The sequence below is a fragment of the Oryzias latipes genome, chromosome 9 (assembly GCF_053564925.1).
Source record: "Oryzias latipes strain Hd-rR chromosome 9, Olatipes_Hd-rR_3.1".
In the NCBI taxonomy this organism is placed as follows: Eukaryota; Metazoa; Chordata; class Actinopteri; order Beloniformes; family Adrianichthyidae; genus Oryzias; species Oryzias latipes.
In genome coordinates, this window is record NC_136245.1 from 9,037,354 (window position 1) to 9,054,883 (window position 17,530).

Consider the following 17,530-nt stretch of genomic DNA (forward strand, 5'->3'; position numbering starts at 1 on the left):
TTTTTCTTTACAAAAACCATTGATGTACTGATGGATGCATAAGGGGGAAATGCATCCATCAGAAACGAACACCATGCCACGTAAACACCATCAGGTACGGCTGCATCCCTCCTATAAAAGGCTGCACACGACCACAAACTATCCATCCTATTTGCATTGTGGGGTGTCATTGTCATGATCCCTCAAGCCTTTAATGACCCTCCTCCACCGAGGATGCATTAGAAATATCAATGAACAACGGAGAGGCACAGCACTAAGAAAGTGTGCTTCCACACACGTTCAATTCAAATCTGCTGATCCGCTGTCTCAAATCCGAATCACAGAGAATCAAACGGGGCAATAGCTACACGTCAGCTACAACAACAGCATTCATTCAGAACATTTAGGAGCTAAACAGCAATTAAACACCAGGACAAATTGTAAGAATTGGAAAAATCTTCATGGACATATTTACACTCACTTGCCACTTTATTAGGTATAAACCCATGTCAAACTGCTGGCACAGTGGTTTGTGCTCTTTCCTCAAGGCAAGAAGGCCCCCAGTATAAGTCCCAGCTGGGGGGACCTGAAACAGAACAGTGGAGTTTGCATGTTCTCCCCGTGCATGCATGGATTTCTCCGTGGACTCCGGCTTGCCCCCACCATCCAAAAACATGCTTCATAATTGGTTACTCTAAATTGTCCCTGTGCATGGGTGTGCGACAGACTGGCGACCTGTCCAGGATGTCCCCTGCCTCCGCCCACAGCTGCCGGGATAGGCTCCGGCAGCCCTTTGGAAGATGAATGAATGAATGTCCAACTGCCTGTTAACACAAACTTCTAATCAGCCAATCACACAACTCAATACATTTAGGCATCAAGATGATCAGCTGCAGCTTAACCCTTGTGCTATCCTAGGCACTTTAACATTGGGAGTTGGGTCATCTAGACCCACTATACAGTGCTCTGAACCTTTTTTCTTCAATGATTTGTGATCTTCACTGGTGTCCATGGATTACATGAAATCTTTCCACCTTTATCCACCTTTGCCATGGTAGGAGTAACACGTCAATGTAAGGGTGGGATCATCTAAGATAGCACAAAGGATAAACTGAGCATCAGCATGGAGAAGAAAGGTAATTGAAGTGACTTTGAATGTGGCATTGTTGTTGGTGCCAGACTGGTCTGAGTATTTCAGAAACTGCTGATCTATTGGGATTTTCACCCACCACTATCTCTAGGCTTAACAGAGAATAGCCCAGAAAAATGAAAATATCCAGTGAGTGGCAGTTCTGTCTAATAAAAGTTCCAACTTATACAAAGGCAACAGTAACTCAAATAACCACTGGTTGCAACCGAGGTCTGCAGAAGAGCATCTCTGAACGCACAACACGTCCAACTTTGAGGCAGAAGGGCTACAGCTGCAGAAGGCCACACTAGTGCCACTCCTGTCAGCTCAGAACAGGAAACAGGCTACAAGTCACACAGGCTTACCAAAATTGAAGATTAGAAGATTGGGAAAAATTTTGTCTGGTCTGATGTGTCTGCATTCCTGCTGTGACTTTCGGATGGTAGGGTCAGAATTTGGCGTCAACAACATGAAAGCATGGATCCACCCTGCCTTGAATCAACAGATCCGGCAGGTGCTGGTGGTATACTGGTGCGGAGGGATATTTGACACACTTTGGGCCCCTTATTCTGAACATGGTTACAACGCCACAGCCTACCTGAGTATTGTTGCTGACCATGCCCATCCCTTTATGACCACAGTGTACCGATCTTCTGATGGCTACTTTCAGCAGGACAATGCCATGTCATAGAGTTGGAATAATCTCAAACTGGTTTCTTGATCATGACACAGGACTGACTCAAATGGCCTCCACTGTCACCAGATCTCAATGGTGACAGTGGTGGAATGGGAGATTGACATCATGGATGTGCCGTCTTCAAATCTGCAGCAACTCCATTATGCTATCATGTCAATATGGACCAAACTCTCTGAAGAATGGTACCAGTACCTTATTGAATTTATGCCACCAAGGATTAAGGCAGTTTTGAAGGCAAAAGGGGTCCATGTAGTACTAGCAAGATGTATCTAATAAAGTAACTGGTGAGTGTCAGTATTTGCGTGGCCCCAGTGATAAATTGTAATTCATGTTACAGCGGGCGGCAGTGGCTCAGGCGGTTGAGCGGCTCGTCCAATGATCAAAGGGCGGTTCAATCCCCACTTCCCCCACCCAACTGTCGTTGTGTCCTTGGGCAAGACACTTCACCCTCCTTGCCTCCAGTGTGGCTCCACTGGTGTGTGAATGTGTATGAATGATCCCGGTGATGGTCAGAGGGGCTGTAGGCGCAAACTGGCAGCACGCCTGTCAGTCTGCCCCAGGGCAGCTGTGGCTACAACAGTAGCTTACCATCACCAAGCATGAATGAGGAGTGAATGAATAATGGACACAATGTAAGTGACTTGACAAGCGCAAATAAATCCAATCCATTATTATTATTATTACAGTCTGAGAGAAACCTCACACACCAATTTCCTCAATGGCAATCACTTGCCCTTAATCACTTTGCAAGCATGACAAACTAGAAAAATAGTTACGTGATGGCTTGATGTCTAATAAAAGCCTTGAAACCTGTTAAAAGTTAAACTACAGTTCAATGCTGTTTAAAGGTTAGTCTATTAAAATGTGGTAGAAACGGTTTTCGGTCCTTGATTTAGAAATTGAATCTGTCAAATGTGGACATGAAGTCAAGTTAGAATGAAGAATAGCCAAGTTCCTTTAAATGTTCCACTTGATTTTTAAAGGTCATCTCTTCAGACTTTCAATATACCTTAATAACAGAATAACTAAAGGTGAAGTATAACAATGTTATTGCATAACAAATGACAAGGAGAATGACTAACAATAAAAATATTCAATATTATCACTAAGGGTTAAAATCCTTGCAGCAAAACGCTATGGATCTGACCTTTAGTAAGCCGACTTGATCAAAGAGAAGGAATTTATTTAGTGAATTATCATCAGTCAGGGTTGGGGTTACCCAATGACGTTAATAAGCAAAGCCGGCGGATTTTTCTCTATATATTCCTGCGTCTAACCTAAAAAAACTGCTGATTATGGATTTGCTGACAGAGAGGAAAACCACGTAAAAGGATTTTGTTTGGCACAGGTGAACAGTTGGAGACCTTTGAGGTGGAGAAGGTTTAAATGTCAAGAAAGCTTGTACCCTTATCTGCAGATGGTCTTCAAGGTCAAGAGGATCTGGCAATCGGAGGTCCTCAAAACCGAGGAGCAGATTTGAGATAGGAGCTGGGTCAACTTGAAAGGGCACTCAGAGCTGGGGTAGTGGTTAGCAGTAAGCCCCTCTCTTCATCAAAAAAAAAATTAAAAATAATCCTCAATATAAAACTAATATCTCTCTACTGCATACCATTGCCTCAAAAGGAACAAACCACATTTTCATGTCTCATCATTGACCATTTGAAAAAAGAACAAAAACTTTGTTCCAAAAACTGCAACAAGTCATATTACTGTGCAATAGAATGATGAGTTGAAAATGGTGTGACTTTAATTATGGGTGGAGGGAGTCCTTTTCTGCAAGCTGTGGTAAAAGAGAGACATCTTCATAATAAGTTAAGATAGAGTTAACTTTTTACATATTTATATCGATATAAATGTAATTTAAAAAACATGTAAATGTGCATTAGGACGTGAGGTACTTTTGGTAGATTTTTCTTTTTACTTTAAAAAAAATATTGAAACAGTAAAACTTCAATTTCATTCGTTGTTTTGAGGCAACATTATGCAGTTAGTCTGTGTGTTTCAGGTAACATAATGCATTAGTGTAACCCTTGTGCTACCCAAGGCACTTTAACATAGGGAGTTGGGTCATCTAGACCCACTAGACAGTGCGCTAAACCTTTTTTTTCAATGATTTGTGATCTTCATTGGTGTCCATGGATTACGTGACATCCTCTTCACCTTTATCCACATTTGTCAGGGTAGGGAGAACATGTCAATGTAAGGGTGGGGTCATCTAAGATAGCACAAGGGATAATATGTGTGTATGGATATCCATTTGTAATCATGTATATAATCACAGTCAATGTTTTTTTACTTTACAATCTACTCACCATCACAGGAAATGGACATACAAACATTTTATGGAAGGACACCCTGGGAAATTTTTGTTTCAGAGATTCCCTCAGAAAGTGAGGACAGCAAAGTTTCAGAAAAACAGTGAGGAAGGGGAGGAATGAATTCATGAATCAGGTTTGAGGGACAGTCGTGAACTCAAGGTTTAATGAGTTGGAACAGTAATTGTGCATACTGGTCTTAAAACAATTATTTATCTCTAGTATATTTTTCCTCTCTGTGTGCTCCTCTATTTTACACCTGATCGTTACTGCTTCCTCAAGTTTCACACCAAATAGAGATAATGAACACTTGAGAAATTAAGAAATACAAGTATTTGGATATATTTTGTTGTTTTGATGTTCCATGAAATGTTTACATAGTTAATTTGCTGTTTGTTTGTTACTCCATGTTTGTTGTATTGTAAAATTCAAATACAATAAAATTGATGATTATCTGGTGGTTTTTACCATCCCCGTTGCACAGTGTTGCCTTGAAGCAACAAACCAATATCTGGTTGGGGGGTTGAGGGGTTTTTAATTTTATGATTGATATTATATTAGGGACCCCTAAAGGTACCCAAAAATTGGGTGATGTTTTTTTTCTCCAAAAATTTCAGAAGTCATGCTGTAGAGGGATATCATTTGGTGAGGGTCTTCACAATGCAGAGGTAATATGGTCCAAATACCAGCTGCATCCAAATCCAATAACACAAACAAATCATTCTGGAAAAGCTTTGATACAATGACTTTTGCGATTCGCACTGAGAAAAAAATCAAATGAAACCAGCATCTGCAAAAGTATTTCCAACAAGATAGACAGACTGTATGGAAAGTGCTTGACCTGCAGCCTTACTGAACGAACAGCGGGCCACTGCCACGGAAATACATTTGAATTTTATGAAGAAAAAAAAAGGAATTCATTTTCCTGTGAGGGCTTGGTGAAGAGTAGCGCTTCAGGCTAAAGCGGGAGTGCCCAATGATTCATACAGCGGTGTCCCGAGGAAAGCAGAAAGGTTAGAGTTTGAACCTAGGGGGAAGAAAACCTACCCACCAGTGAACTAGTGGCGTATCAGCTCAAAACAGATGGTAGCTTCAACTGTGCGATGAAAGAGCATGGAGCTCTTTTTTTTTTTACCTTTCCAGAGCTGCTTTAAAGGGACTCAAATTAAGCCAAAGTTACCCTGTTTCCAAGCTCAGTTCATAGCTTTAATTGTGCAGTGATGGAATCAATCTGAACTTATTTCCTTTCAGCTTTGACTGAAAGTCTGAGTCTTATTTCATACAAAATGGCTTAACCTTCCAACAATTGATTTATTCAAAGAGATATTCTTGAACAGTGTAAATGCATTGCCTCAACTCTGTCTTGCATAGTGTAAATATTCTCCCACTGTATCGGGCTGATTAATTCTGTCAGTCCAGTGAACCAGAACATCTTATTTTCTAGCGCAGACACGATTAGAGAAAGAATGTGAAGGGTCCGTAATCCTAGATGGTTAACAGAGATTTCAGGGGAGTTTCAACACCCAATCCGGGGTTTCACCGTTTTACACTTTATGTTCCAACTGCTAATTACCAAACATTTCCTATGATTGTTGCCTCCTACGAGTTGGACGGACTGCTGACCTTAAATTTATATATGTAAGGGGTACCTTTACTTTCTGAAGTACGCCCTCAGCTTTAGCTTGGGGCATTGCTGGGATCTTGCCCTGGGCTACGGCTGTACAAATGGTACTAGGCTGCTCCCAGAACCCCAGAGGTTTGTTGGAAACAGAAAATGTGTTTATTACAAGTTTGAAATGATTATAGAGAAAAGTTTAATGCTAAAACTTTTGCATGTGTGTTTTGCAATAAGGGCTTTTCTTTTACTTGTTTCACCCTTAAAGAAAGGCGGAGGGGATGGAGAAGACTACCTTGTATTTTGAGGCTAGCACTGGGCTGCAGAAGCTCGTAGCTGGTAGTTATGCATGAATATTGCACACACGTCCAACCAAATAAGATTGGCGATCTGTAAAACTCAACTGAGACATTGTTATTTAGGCACTCAAATATCATAACATTCAGGAATGCAACATTGAAGTAAGACAATTTTCCAATTGTCCATCAATGGACAGTGTTTTTTTAACCATGGATAATTGTTAAGGTTAAGGTTCTATTTGGGAGTGACAAGGGTGGACAGGATTAGCAGAAACACTGTCCATCAAAGGAAAAATACATGTTAGATATTTTGGAGATAGTTTGGAAACTTTGAGAAAAAGATAATAGTGAAGGTGTTGGTAAAAGGATGTTGAAGTTGGAGCTACCAGGAAAGAAGCCTAGGAAGACCAAAGAAGAGTTTCATGGATGTAGCAAAGCATTAGATGGAGGTGAAAAATATGCTTTGGCAACAGCCAAAGGAAGCAGCTGACAGACAATGAAGAAGTATTAAGTAGGCATTTGCAGGTAGAGCAACAGCCTCTTTTGCTCTTTTATCCCTGCATCTTCCTGCAGAGGTGTTAAAGTATCTGACTGAATGAGCTCTTCAGTATTTCCATGGTCTCATACAAAAACGATTCGCGCCAGCTGCCCCTCTTTCGCCGCACGTCAAATTCTCTGCTCGCCGCATGTCCAAAAATGTGTTGGACATGCGTGAAGGGGAGGAGATACCAGCAAATGTTTTCAGCCTGATCGCTACAGGGAGCGGTGTCTGTGTTTATTCTGTTTACAATGCATGGAAGACAAAGATGATGTTTAGAGATCAGGCTTATTTATTTTGAGGAGCTCTACAAAAACCTCAGTAATCACGTCTCCAGGGTTCATGAGATCATTCAGAGACTCTCCCAGTACAGTCAGCTTCACTCCCTGTCACGCTTTCAGTTTCTTTACTTTTGTGTTGTGGTTCTCTTTTGCGTCTGTCATGTTTTGAGTTCAGTTCCTGCTTTAGTTTGTAAGGTTTCCTGTTTTGTTGTTGTCTCGAGTTTAGCTTTTGGTCTCCAGCTGCCCTCATTGTTTCCACCTGTGTCTCGTTTGTCTGTATGTATTTAAGTCCTGTCTTTCCCGTCCTCCTGGGCTGCTCCTTAGGTTAATGTTCCCCTGTTTCCAGTGTGTTTAAGATTTCGAGTTTCGCGTTTGCCTGCCTGATGCAGTGGTATAGTTTTGTTTTGGACTCTTATGTTATTAAAGCCCCTTCCCTGCTTCCCTGAAACTTTCTGCCTCCTTCTCCTCTCTGCGCCTGGGTGCTTCCCTCATTCCCCGTTTGTAACACTCCAGATCGCTCCAGCTCCATCGGCCCTATGGCAAATTGTCTTGGCTGGACCTACCTTCGCCCAACAGTTGCCAGGACAGACTTCTGAAACCCGGCTGCCCCGAAAGGGATACAGCAGGTTAAGAAAAAATGGTTGGATGTTCAGAAGGAGAACCACTGGATCGATCCACCATATTGGATGTGGTTTCTATCCACTGATGGAAACACTGAAAATTGTACATGTCCAAAGTTGAGGTCCCTGATGGATTGACGTGACGTGGCGAACTCGCTAGAATTCAAATTTGTTTGTTTTGTTGAGCAAAAACAAGTAAGCCAACACAAAGCTATGGTAACTGGCAGCCCACTGTGCCACAGTTTGAAAAAAAAAAGTGAGCATACCAAGCCAATTTGACCTACTCAGATTTGCTAATCTCATAAAAGGCAGTGGGTGACAACTGGAGCTTCGGATGCTAATGACAGAAGCAGAAAACTAGATTTTGCTGTGCCTGTCAGGAAAGAGCGTCACACTATGCATGAACAGGAATTGGGTTTATGTTGGTACTTTGGGTTGCCTCAAACTTCAGGAGGGATTCTGTGGGGTTGACCAAGCTGCAGAGTAATGCTGGACAAGATCCAGAGGCAGTTTTTATCAGACACATGCATTCAAAATGTCAAATAATCAAGAAAGTGAGTAATATAAATTAAAATCCCTTTTTATGGATGCAATAAAGTCCAAGACTATGTCTTTTTTTCAGACAGAATGGTTACTTTCAGCTTTAACCACAACAACAAGAAAACTGTAGAACATTCATACATTCTACCATGCGTGCCACTTTGACCTCTTTCCTTCTGCTCCTCTCTCTAACTGGAAAATCCAGGATGATTTGTTTGTGGGGCCTTTAAAAACAAACCTAAACGTGTGTGGATGTAGATTCTCATACATCCAGATGAAATTGTTTTGAAGATGAGTCATGGCGTCCTCTCTCCTTGAAACGTTTCGTCACTCAGACAAGTAGTCGAAGAGGAGCCATTGAGTCCAGATGCCATGACTCATCTTCAAAACAACATCACCTGTCCTGGATGAATGAGAATCACCATATTGCTGCTGACTGATGAAGCTACTTGGATGAGTGGCAAAAAGTTTCAAGAAGACAGGACAATAAATCCAGACGCCATGACACGTTTTCAAAAGCTTCTCTACACTGAATTGCTTTTGTTCTTTTCCTTTATGAACCCGTGACCATTGCTATTCCATCCTCCTTAACTTGCCTCTGTTTTTTATTGTAATTTCTAAGTATATTTGTGTTACAGTATATAGCAATGAATCATTGCACAAAAGAGCACTTATTTTAAGTTGTGTGTCTATCATTTAATTTTATAGATCATGTTTTTTGTGTTTGATTATAAATTTATACTACCTTGGACGATCTGTGAACTGTACTCATAATTACTTTGCTTAAGTTGACAATTGTTTAGGAGTGGGCGTGTTTTTCTTCCTAAACCTTACGCCATCAGCCCTTTTGACTCTGAACATGTTTTTTATTCCAAAAACAAAAATCATAATTGTTTTTTGAACTTAACTTGCCTGAGACCTCTGGGCTGCTTTTTAATCACTAATATTCAGCATTTCTCAGAGCTGACAAAGTCCAAGCAGACTAGCTCATACGCGGGAAGACTAACAACAGCTCTGCACCCTTTCAGGCGCTGGTGGATGCCTTTAGCATGTCTGTCTTTATTTTGACCGAACATAAGTAACCCAACCAACATGCAACAGTTAGCCACCGAATGCCGGTGAACAATACGAATTTTAACACACATATTACCCAGAGTATTTATCCAAATTAACAAAAACAAACACAACTTCTTTGGTTACAATATACACTACATATAATGAGGATTGGATTTATATTTAAAATAAGTGGACTCCAGCCTGTAAACTAACAAATCGCAGATGTTTCACATTACTTAAAAATGAGTTACCTAGTGTATGGCATGTTTTTATTTAACCCTTGTGCTATCCTAGGCATTTTAATGTTGGGAGTTGGGTCATCTGGACCCCACTAGACAGTGCTCTGAACCTTTTTTCTTCAATGATTTGTGATCTTCACTAGTTTCCATGGATTACATGAAATCTTTCCACCTTTATCCACCTTTGTCATCGTAGGGAGAACACGTCAATGTAAGGGTGGGGTCATAGGATAGCACAAGGGTTAATGCAAAAAACAAAACAAAAAATGTTTTCTAATTTTCATTCACATTATCTTTTCTTTGGGTTGCTTTCTCTTAATGACTACTGGAGGCTGGTTTCAGAAGGGAGCAATTTCTAATCTCACATTAAAATGTCCACCTCTACAACAAAACAAAAAAAAAGCTCCTTTTTTTTTAATTTGATGTTTTGATTTTTCATTTTTGTTTTTCCTTTTTTTTATCTTTTTAAACTGAGTTGCATAGTGGTATGGTGGTTGGCACACTAGCCTCGCAGCAAGAAGGCCCTGGTTAGAATCTTGGCTGGGATCTTTCTGCGTGGAATTTGCATGTTCTTCTTTTGCATGTGTGGGCTTTTTGTGGGTACTCTGGTTTCCTCGCACAGTTCAAAAATATGATTCATAAGTTAATTGGTGACTTTAAATAGAGTGTGAATGTAAATATGTGCGGTTTTCTGTCTCTTTGTTGCCCTGCAATGGACTGGAAAACTGTCCAGGGTTTACCCCGCCTTCACCAAACAGTGGTTGGGATAGGCTCCAGTAACTCTATAACCTGAAGAGGCAGTTAGAGCAGATAGATGTTTCATTACTTGATTTGTCAGTAACTAGAGGTGTATGAAGCAAAATCCAGCAGACAAGGCTTGGTGGCAGAAATTGAAACCTTTAATAAATACACTTGAACAAAACAAAATCCACGGAGAAACAAAAAGATGACAAAGCAGATGACCTGAGAAGGAAGAACCTAAAACTTCACAAAATTCCAAGGGCAGAATTCTCACATGATTAAAGCCCAATCACACGTAAGTATGTTATATATATATATATATATATATATATATATATATATATATATATATATATATATAAAAAAAAACAATACCACTGCATCAGGCAACTCCAATTAAAATTGTGTTTTTAAAAAGTTCTTTAGCATTTTTCTGAAGGAGGACATTTATAAAATAATTTAAGACTAAAGCTTCATTTTTCTTTATTCAAATAATGATGGATCAGGAGCAGAAAAGGTAAACGAAACTCCACTCCTTCCAATCAGGAGTCCCTGATGTTCGCCTTTCATCTTCCGTCTCATTTTTAAAACCATTTAAAAATATCACTCAGTTTACAAACTACAAACAATTGCCCTATTTATTATGTCACTCAATAAAATCTCAATCAATATTAAAGGATTAGTGAAAACCATTGACAGGGAGTCGTGTGCACTTACTGTACAGGTCTTGAAGAAGTTGGAGGCATCTTCATGCAGATAAACAGGAAGTGCAAGGAGGACAAGTGCCCGTCTCATGTTCACGTCACGCTGGTCCTAAAAGAATAAAAAGAAATATCCATTACCTTTGAAGCAAATGCAGAGCAAACACTTCCAATATTTACTTAAGGAACTTTAAGAAATAATAAAATGATACCTTTTCTAGATGTCTATTTCTAGTAAGAGGACAATACAGTGTTTATGTCATGATCCACTTCAGGTCAAAGACCCAAAGTCATTTGAAGGCAAGTTACACCATGGCTTCTGACAGCGTTTTACAAATGATTTGTTATCCGTTTTTGAATTATGCACATTAGAAATTCACCTGGAGGTCATAAATCCTAACCAAGCTGGCCAGTTCCTGTCTGTTTTGGTGGACTTAGTCTCAGAAAAGGGCAGCTTTAAGTTACACAAACATGTAAAAACTGCACAATTTCCTCTGACTGCATCTACTCTACATAAATCCATTTCAGATCTTGACAGATGAGTTTTCATGGTTTCAAATGATGGAATGGTGCTAATGCAACATCATTTTATTATTGTAATATACTGTCATAAAGATATGACAATATTCCAAAGTGTCTCCACATACATGGCAGTGGAAACACTTTGGAATATTGGCTATGTAGTACTGCAGTATTATATGTAGTACTGCATAGTGCCAAAGTAACAGAACACAACTTGCACCTCCATTCCATTGTGCCACCTTCAGCCTGCAATCTAAATATGTTTAGTTAAATTGTAAATAATTTCAGCTCTATTTAGACCTTTGGCTAGTTAAAATGTGCATAAATGTTTCCATGCTGCCGTATAAATCTAATAATGGTAATAGTTCAGGATGAATGTATTAAATAAGTATAAAACTCACCCACTGACACCTCTTTTCTGGTGAAATGGTGACTTTCTGGTGAACTTTCTGAAGTTCAGTATCTGAAAAAGTCCAAAAGAGATTTTTCAATGTTAAAAAATGTTTCAATTATATTCTGATCAAAAAACATTTATTGCACTACACAACCTATTGCATTTTTTGTTTTTTTAAAATAGCTCTAGACAAATAACTGAGACAAGTTACCTGGCTGGCCTTGGCGTCTACCTGGAGGTGAAACACTGAACACTCTGTAGTTCTGTACCTGAACACAACACGAGCACGTTGATTAATTTATTTTTACAAAAAACTTTTTTATAACGGAGATCCGTGATTTATAAAAGCTTAAAGCTGCATTCAAAACCCAATGCTTCCATGTAGCAACCAGGCTTAAAACTGTTGGCGGTAGCTCCTCCCACACAACCGTTAGAGGCTTTGAGTGACATTTTTGGAGAAATGTCCAGCAGCAAACTTTAGCCACAGACAGAGGCCTCCAACGCGGATTTCACACGCGGATCATGTTTAGTGTGATTGCAGCATAAGAGATCATTTCTACCTCTGAAAAAAAAAAAACCTCATCACTGTCGTAACTTACGGGCAGAAATGCATTTTGGGGTTTGGCTCGCCATACGTCTGCTATGACAAACTAATCATGTATACATTTCCACATTAATCTCTAAAACAATCATAACACACATATGTTTAAACAACAGTAAACCACATTTACGGTAGTATAAGAGCATTTTTAAAGCATTCATTCATAAACCATGAACGATACTTACCAAATTAAATCAGGGCTGAAGACAAGACGGCACCATCAGCGATGAGGCGGATGAAAAAAAAACCCGAGGTTGGGGCGTCTTGAAGCGGGACGAAATCGCAACGCTTTGCAGAAAAATAAAATGCTCGACTTTCAATTTCAAACGTCGCATACTCGCATTCGGCAAATCCAACATGGCCACCTGAGCTAACGTAGATAAAACGAAAGACCCTCCCACCAGTACGTGATGACGTCATAACGCTACTTCACGGATCTTAAAATTTTTGAGTGCCAGATACAAATAAGCTTTAAAATATTTAGCACTGTTAAGTTAAATTTGAAACAATCTTGATAGAGCTTAATACTTTATAGTTGAATCAACTACAAAATGACATTTAAGTTGTGTAACCTTAATAGTTATGAGTCAGTACAAGTGATAGGGTTTAGAGTGTGTTCAAAATGGGAGGTGGCGGCCTCTCGTCCAATCAGAGCTCGAGAAATCATCTGCCTTCCGTTTCATTCAAAGTGCCTTCCTTTTCATTCAAAGTGCCTTCCTTTTCATGCAAAGTCACTTCCGTTTCATGCATACTCCTCTCTCACACACATATAAACTCTTCCTCACACGTTCATATATACTTGTCTTTCACATACATAAATTCTTTTTTAAGAGTGACAATGAGAGTGAGAATGTATGTATGTGTAAAGTAATATATATGCATGCGAGAGAGAGAATATATGGATGTGCAAGTGAGAATATATGAATGCGTAAGAGAATATATATGCATGCGAGAGAGAGAATATATGGATGTGCAAGTGAGAATATATGTATGCGAAAGAGAGTATATATGACTGTGAGAGCAAGAATGTATGAATGTGAGAGAGAGAATATATGGATGCGTAAGAGAATATATGTATGCGAAAGAGAGTATATATGACTGTGAGAGCAAGAATGTATGAATGTGAGAGAGAGAATATATGGATGCGTAAGAGAATATATGTATGCGAAAGAGAGTATATATGACTGTGAGAGCAAGAATGTATGAATGTGAATGGTTCAGAATAAATAATGTCTTATACGGCCCCTCATACAGGGCTGCTTTTTCTTCACTTTCCCCATTTTTTCTTGATGAAAGGGAAGTGTCAGCAATAGAAAAAGGGGTTTCTCTCCCCCTTTTCTTCCTTATAACCAGAAAGCTTCCTCCTTTGGATTACTAAGCAAAAATACTAATAGCACTTGTACTAAGAGGCAGCTGCATCACATCACTTCAACCCACTTCCTGGGATATCATTTCAAAAATTGCATTGCAATTCTCCCTGTCAAATGCAGTTAAATTTACTATGACTATCAAGTGTCTTTGAATGCCATCTTTAAAAAGCGGAAGCCGACATGACCCTGTTCCATTAAGAATCTATCCTGAGACATCCATCTGCTTTTGATCATTTTTCAGCCTGTTGCATATATTTGACTTATGAAGAGTTAAAGAAATTTTCCATTAATCCAAAAAGATCGATTAGCGATTATTCCTAGATTAGCAAAGGGCAAAACACTTTCTAAGTGGACACATGAGTTTTGAGGTAGATGTGAATTCCGTCATGCACGTGCATTTTTACATGTGAAGAAGCCAAACCTCTTTCAGTCAGGAGAGTAATCCAGCTTTGGTGTTGACTTTAATGCTCTGCCAGCTGTGCTTTGAAGTGCACATCAGTAACTCGATGACGAATGAACTGCCTGGAACATCCACAATGCAAGTGAGTGGCAGCAGAACCCATGAACATTTCACTTTCACTAGTTTTTGAAGTCTTCCAATGGCTTTAAACTCATCATGCCGAGCTCCTGACATGGGAAAGCACCTGAAGAAAGGACCAGCTGATGCTGAGGCTGCTTTCATTTCTCATGAAAGACTTCACCAAGTTGTGGATTTTTGTGGGAAATAAGCTCTTGGCTTGGAGTTTGGATTTAGTCCATTCAGCTGTGCCATCCAAGAGCTCCAGAATGCACTTGCCGTTTTCCCAACAAAACTCCTGAGACTTTGTTCTCAGCTCATTTCGTCTTTAAAACGCTCTGCGCAGGGCTGAACTTTGGGCTAGCCTGCATCACTTAACTTTGCCTCCCTTTGCCTCAAAACTGCAAAGAAATGTTGATTTAATTTTAGAACTAACCTATTTTGTCATCAACTTTTGTTTTAAGGGTCTGCAAAAACAAAATGTCTGTGTTTGCAGTTTGAATTTGTAATCCAACAGCTGAAGGCAGAATCTGGGTCCAGAGGGCCTTCAGGTCCTTCAGGTGCTGACAATCAGCAAGAACCAGAAAGTCAACAGAAACAACAACACAGTTGTAGGACACCTTTTGATGAATTTTCCATCCCAACTCCTCACAGTGAGCTCTGCTGTTCATCCCCCACATTCTCCTCACAAAGGTGGCACCAATTAATAAAAGAGATTTCCCAGTTCCCAACAGTTTTCCACACATCGGAAAGAAGCATTGTCACAACTAAAATTAATCTACCAAACGTAAATTTCCATGAATTTTTGCATAATTAAACTGGCAGAACATGGATGGTGCCCAGAGAATTGGGTATGCTGTTTCCATTTTGCCTAAATCATTCATGTTTTTTACTGTTTACTGGCTTGGCCCTCGCAGCATTGCATTGTCAGGGTGAAACCTCAAATAGCCCCCTCCCAAACCCCCCTTTGGAACTGTTAATCCAGAGAAATGAAACAGTAGTAATACACAATTAACAAATACATTTTAAGTAACAATTTTCAGTTCTGCTTACTCATTTTTTATTTGAATAATATCAATATTTTACAGTTTTTTGTTTTCATATTTAAATTTGTTTTCATTGCATATTTACATAGATATCGGTAGTAAATTTATTAATGTTTTTATGTCAGTAATCTTAAAATTTTGTTTATGTGAATTCTATCTTACAATCAAAGAGACAAAACATACTAACATTAATTTGATCTGTAAATGTTGAATTTCTTTGTTTGTCCCTTACATTTAGACAAAAAAAAATCCAATTTTATATTTCGACTAACATTAAAATAACAACAACAAATCCTCAAAGATTAATTTTAACAACAATTCGATTCACACCAGTATTTGTGGTTGGTGATACAATTCACTGTCAATATTGGTTTATTTTGAACAATCCAATTCACTAACTGAAAATCGAGACAGAACATATTTAGCCAAAAAATCCACCAGTGTGACTCAGAGATAAATAGCTGGTACTGAACAGTGCAGGTGAAGTTTTTTCAGAGTCTTTGTATTTCTTGCAATATAATCAAGTGTAAATTAAGCATGTGTACAAACAAGTAAACAAAAACTAATGGCAATTCCATTCACATGTTCAGCCCAAACGTTATTAGAACATTCTACCACACTGTATGGTCACATGTCTCTAAAATTCAAAGTGTTTCCACACATTGGACTGGAATTATGGCTTCAACTTTTTTTTGCTGCCATCACATGTGTTTTGTCCGCTGTGATGGTACTTGGTCGCTTTAACATTATAGTAAAATAAACCTACTGTTCATCAATTCAAATGGTTTTTTGTCACGTAGATATATGTATTTTATTTCGAAAGGACTTTGTTATGGTATTGGTTGATTCAATTAATAACATGCCTCAGATACAGTAGATTGATCTGGTTTGATAACATAAATCGATTAATCAATTAAGTCGATCAGACCTCTGGATACAAATAAATACGCTGTTGAAAACAAGGAAAAATAATTGAAATCAAATTTTCATCTTTGAAATGCAGGCGTTTGCGGGCAGTACAGCCACCTCCCCGTTCCAAGTCATATAAAGAACAGAACATTTCACGTATTTGATTAAATATTGTGTGAACTGATACCAATAAATAAAATAAAATAGAATATGATTGGTCTGAATTTGTAAAAGTTGAAATGTTTTTAGTGTGGAACAGCAATTTGAACTAATTTGGCAGAATGCCCATATAATCATTTAGACACAACAAGCATAGAACAAAAAATCTGGTCCTACCAGGGCTTTACATTTTTGCCGTCTAGTAATTTCTGTGAATTCAAGTGTAACAAGCCCCGTATTTTATTTTTTACCTGTGATGAGGTTGTCCACCAGCGTTGTAGGAATGCAGAAGATCCCAACCAGTAGGTCACTGATCGCCAGGTTGAGGATGAACAAGTTTGTGACTGTGCGCATGCATCGGTTTTCCAGCACTATCAGACACACCAGGATGTTTCCCACCATACATAAGAGGAAGATGAAGGTGTAAGCAAGAAAGTAGCCGGCAGCGACATACAGAGAGTGTTGATAGTAGGGGAAAAAGGTGATGTTGGTGAAATTGGCAGAAACGTTTAGGCTGCTGTTCAACAGAGTTGCTATGATGGCTGATCCCTCTGACTCCAGGCCCTCCTCTCCTATGATGTCCAGAGTGTCCATCCTTTACATAAACAGGTTCTGCACAGGAAAGACAAACAAAAAGACAAGAGACCACATTCAAATTTTAGTTGAAAGCAAAAAAAAAAAAATCATCAGAAGGCAATTAGCCTTTAAACTAAAATAGTTTTCCTGTTAACATATATGTTAACAGATATTAGAAATAATTCTTAGTTCTGACCTTTTTTTTGGTTTGCTATATAGTAAAGTAAAGACCTTTTCAGTAAATGATAGGCATTCATGTTAGTTGGCTGTGTTGCGTTAAGGTCACATGACACAGCTTTGTTTTAATAATAACAGAAACCTTTCAGAAGCTGTCCAGCTTTGTAAACGCCTAATATAATTTACATTCTGAGATCTGAAATCAGTAGTTAAATATATGACAACTTAATTGCATTCAATTTTACAATTTTAGCTTAAGTGTTGCTTTTACTTCTCAGCCTGTCTGGTTTATACACTCTTTAGGCCGAAGAGAGGCTCCAGCAGTTAAAGTAAGTCTGTGAAAATGGATGAACAGTCTCTTTGCTGAACTTAATGAAGCCCAAATCCAACGCTCTGTCAAATATTAACTAACTGCTAAGAAAGCTGCTTGTATTTTAAAACCTTTTCATTTGATCATAAGTTAACCATATATTTGTTATTTTCTTTAGATCTCATTAGCTTGATTGAAA

The 17,530-nt window shown here is 38.9% G+C and overlaps 1 protein-coding gene across 2 annotated transcripts in view; it reads right to left on the reverse strand.

Moving 5' to 3' along the window:
* The window catches only part of npffr1l2 (neuropeptide FF receptor 1 like 2), a 143,187-nt gene that overhangs the window by 92,861 nt on the left and 32,796 nt on the right, over positions 1 to 17,530 (reverse strand). The window contains exons 2-4 of one of the 2 annotated variants that reach the window (XR_013657942.1): positions 11,878 to 16,880; positions 11,674 to 11,735; positions 10,459 to 10,862 (exon numbers count right to left, since the gene is read on the reverse strand). Coding sequence is in view for 1 of the 2 variants with exons in the window: in XM_078952188.1 (XP_078808314.1) it covers positions 16,520 to 16,862 (343 nt within the window). In the remaining variant the exon portion in view is untranslated. Of the gene's footprint in view, positions 1 to 10,458; positions 10,863 to 11,673; positions 11,736 to 11,877; positions 16,881 to 17,530 lie in introns of those variants that run through there. The other variant, XM_078952188.1, reaches the window with a different exon arrangement.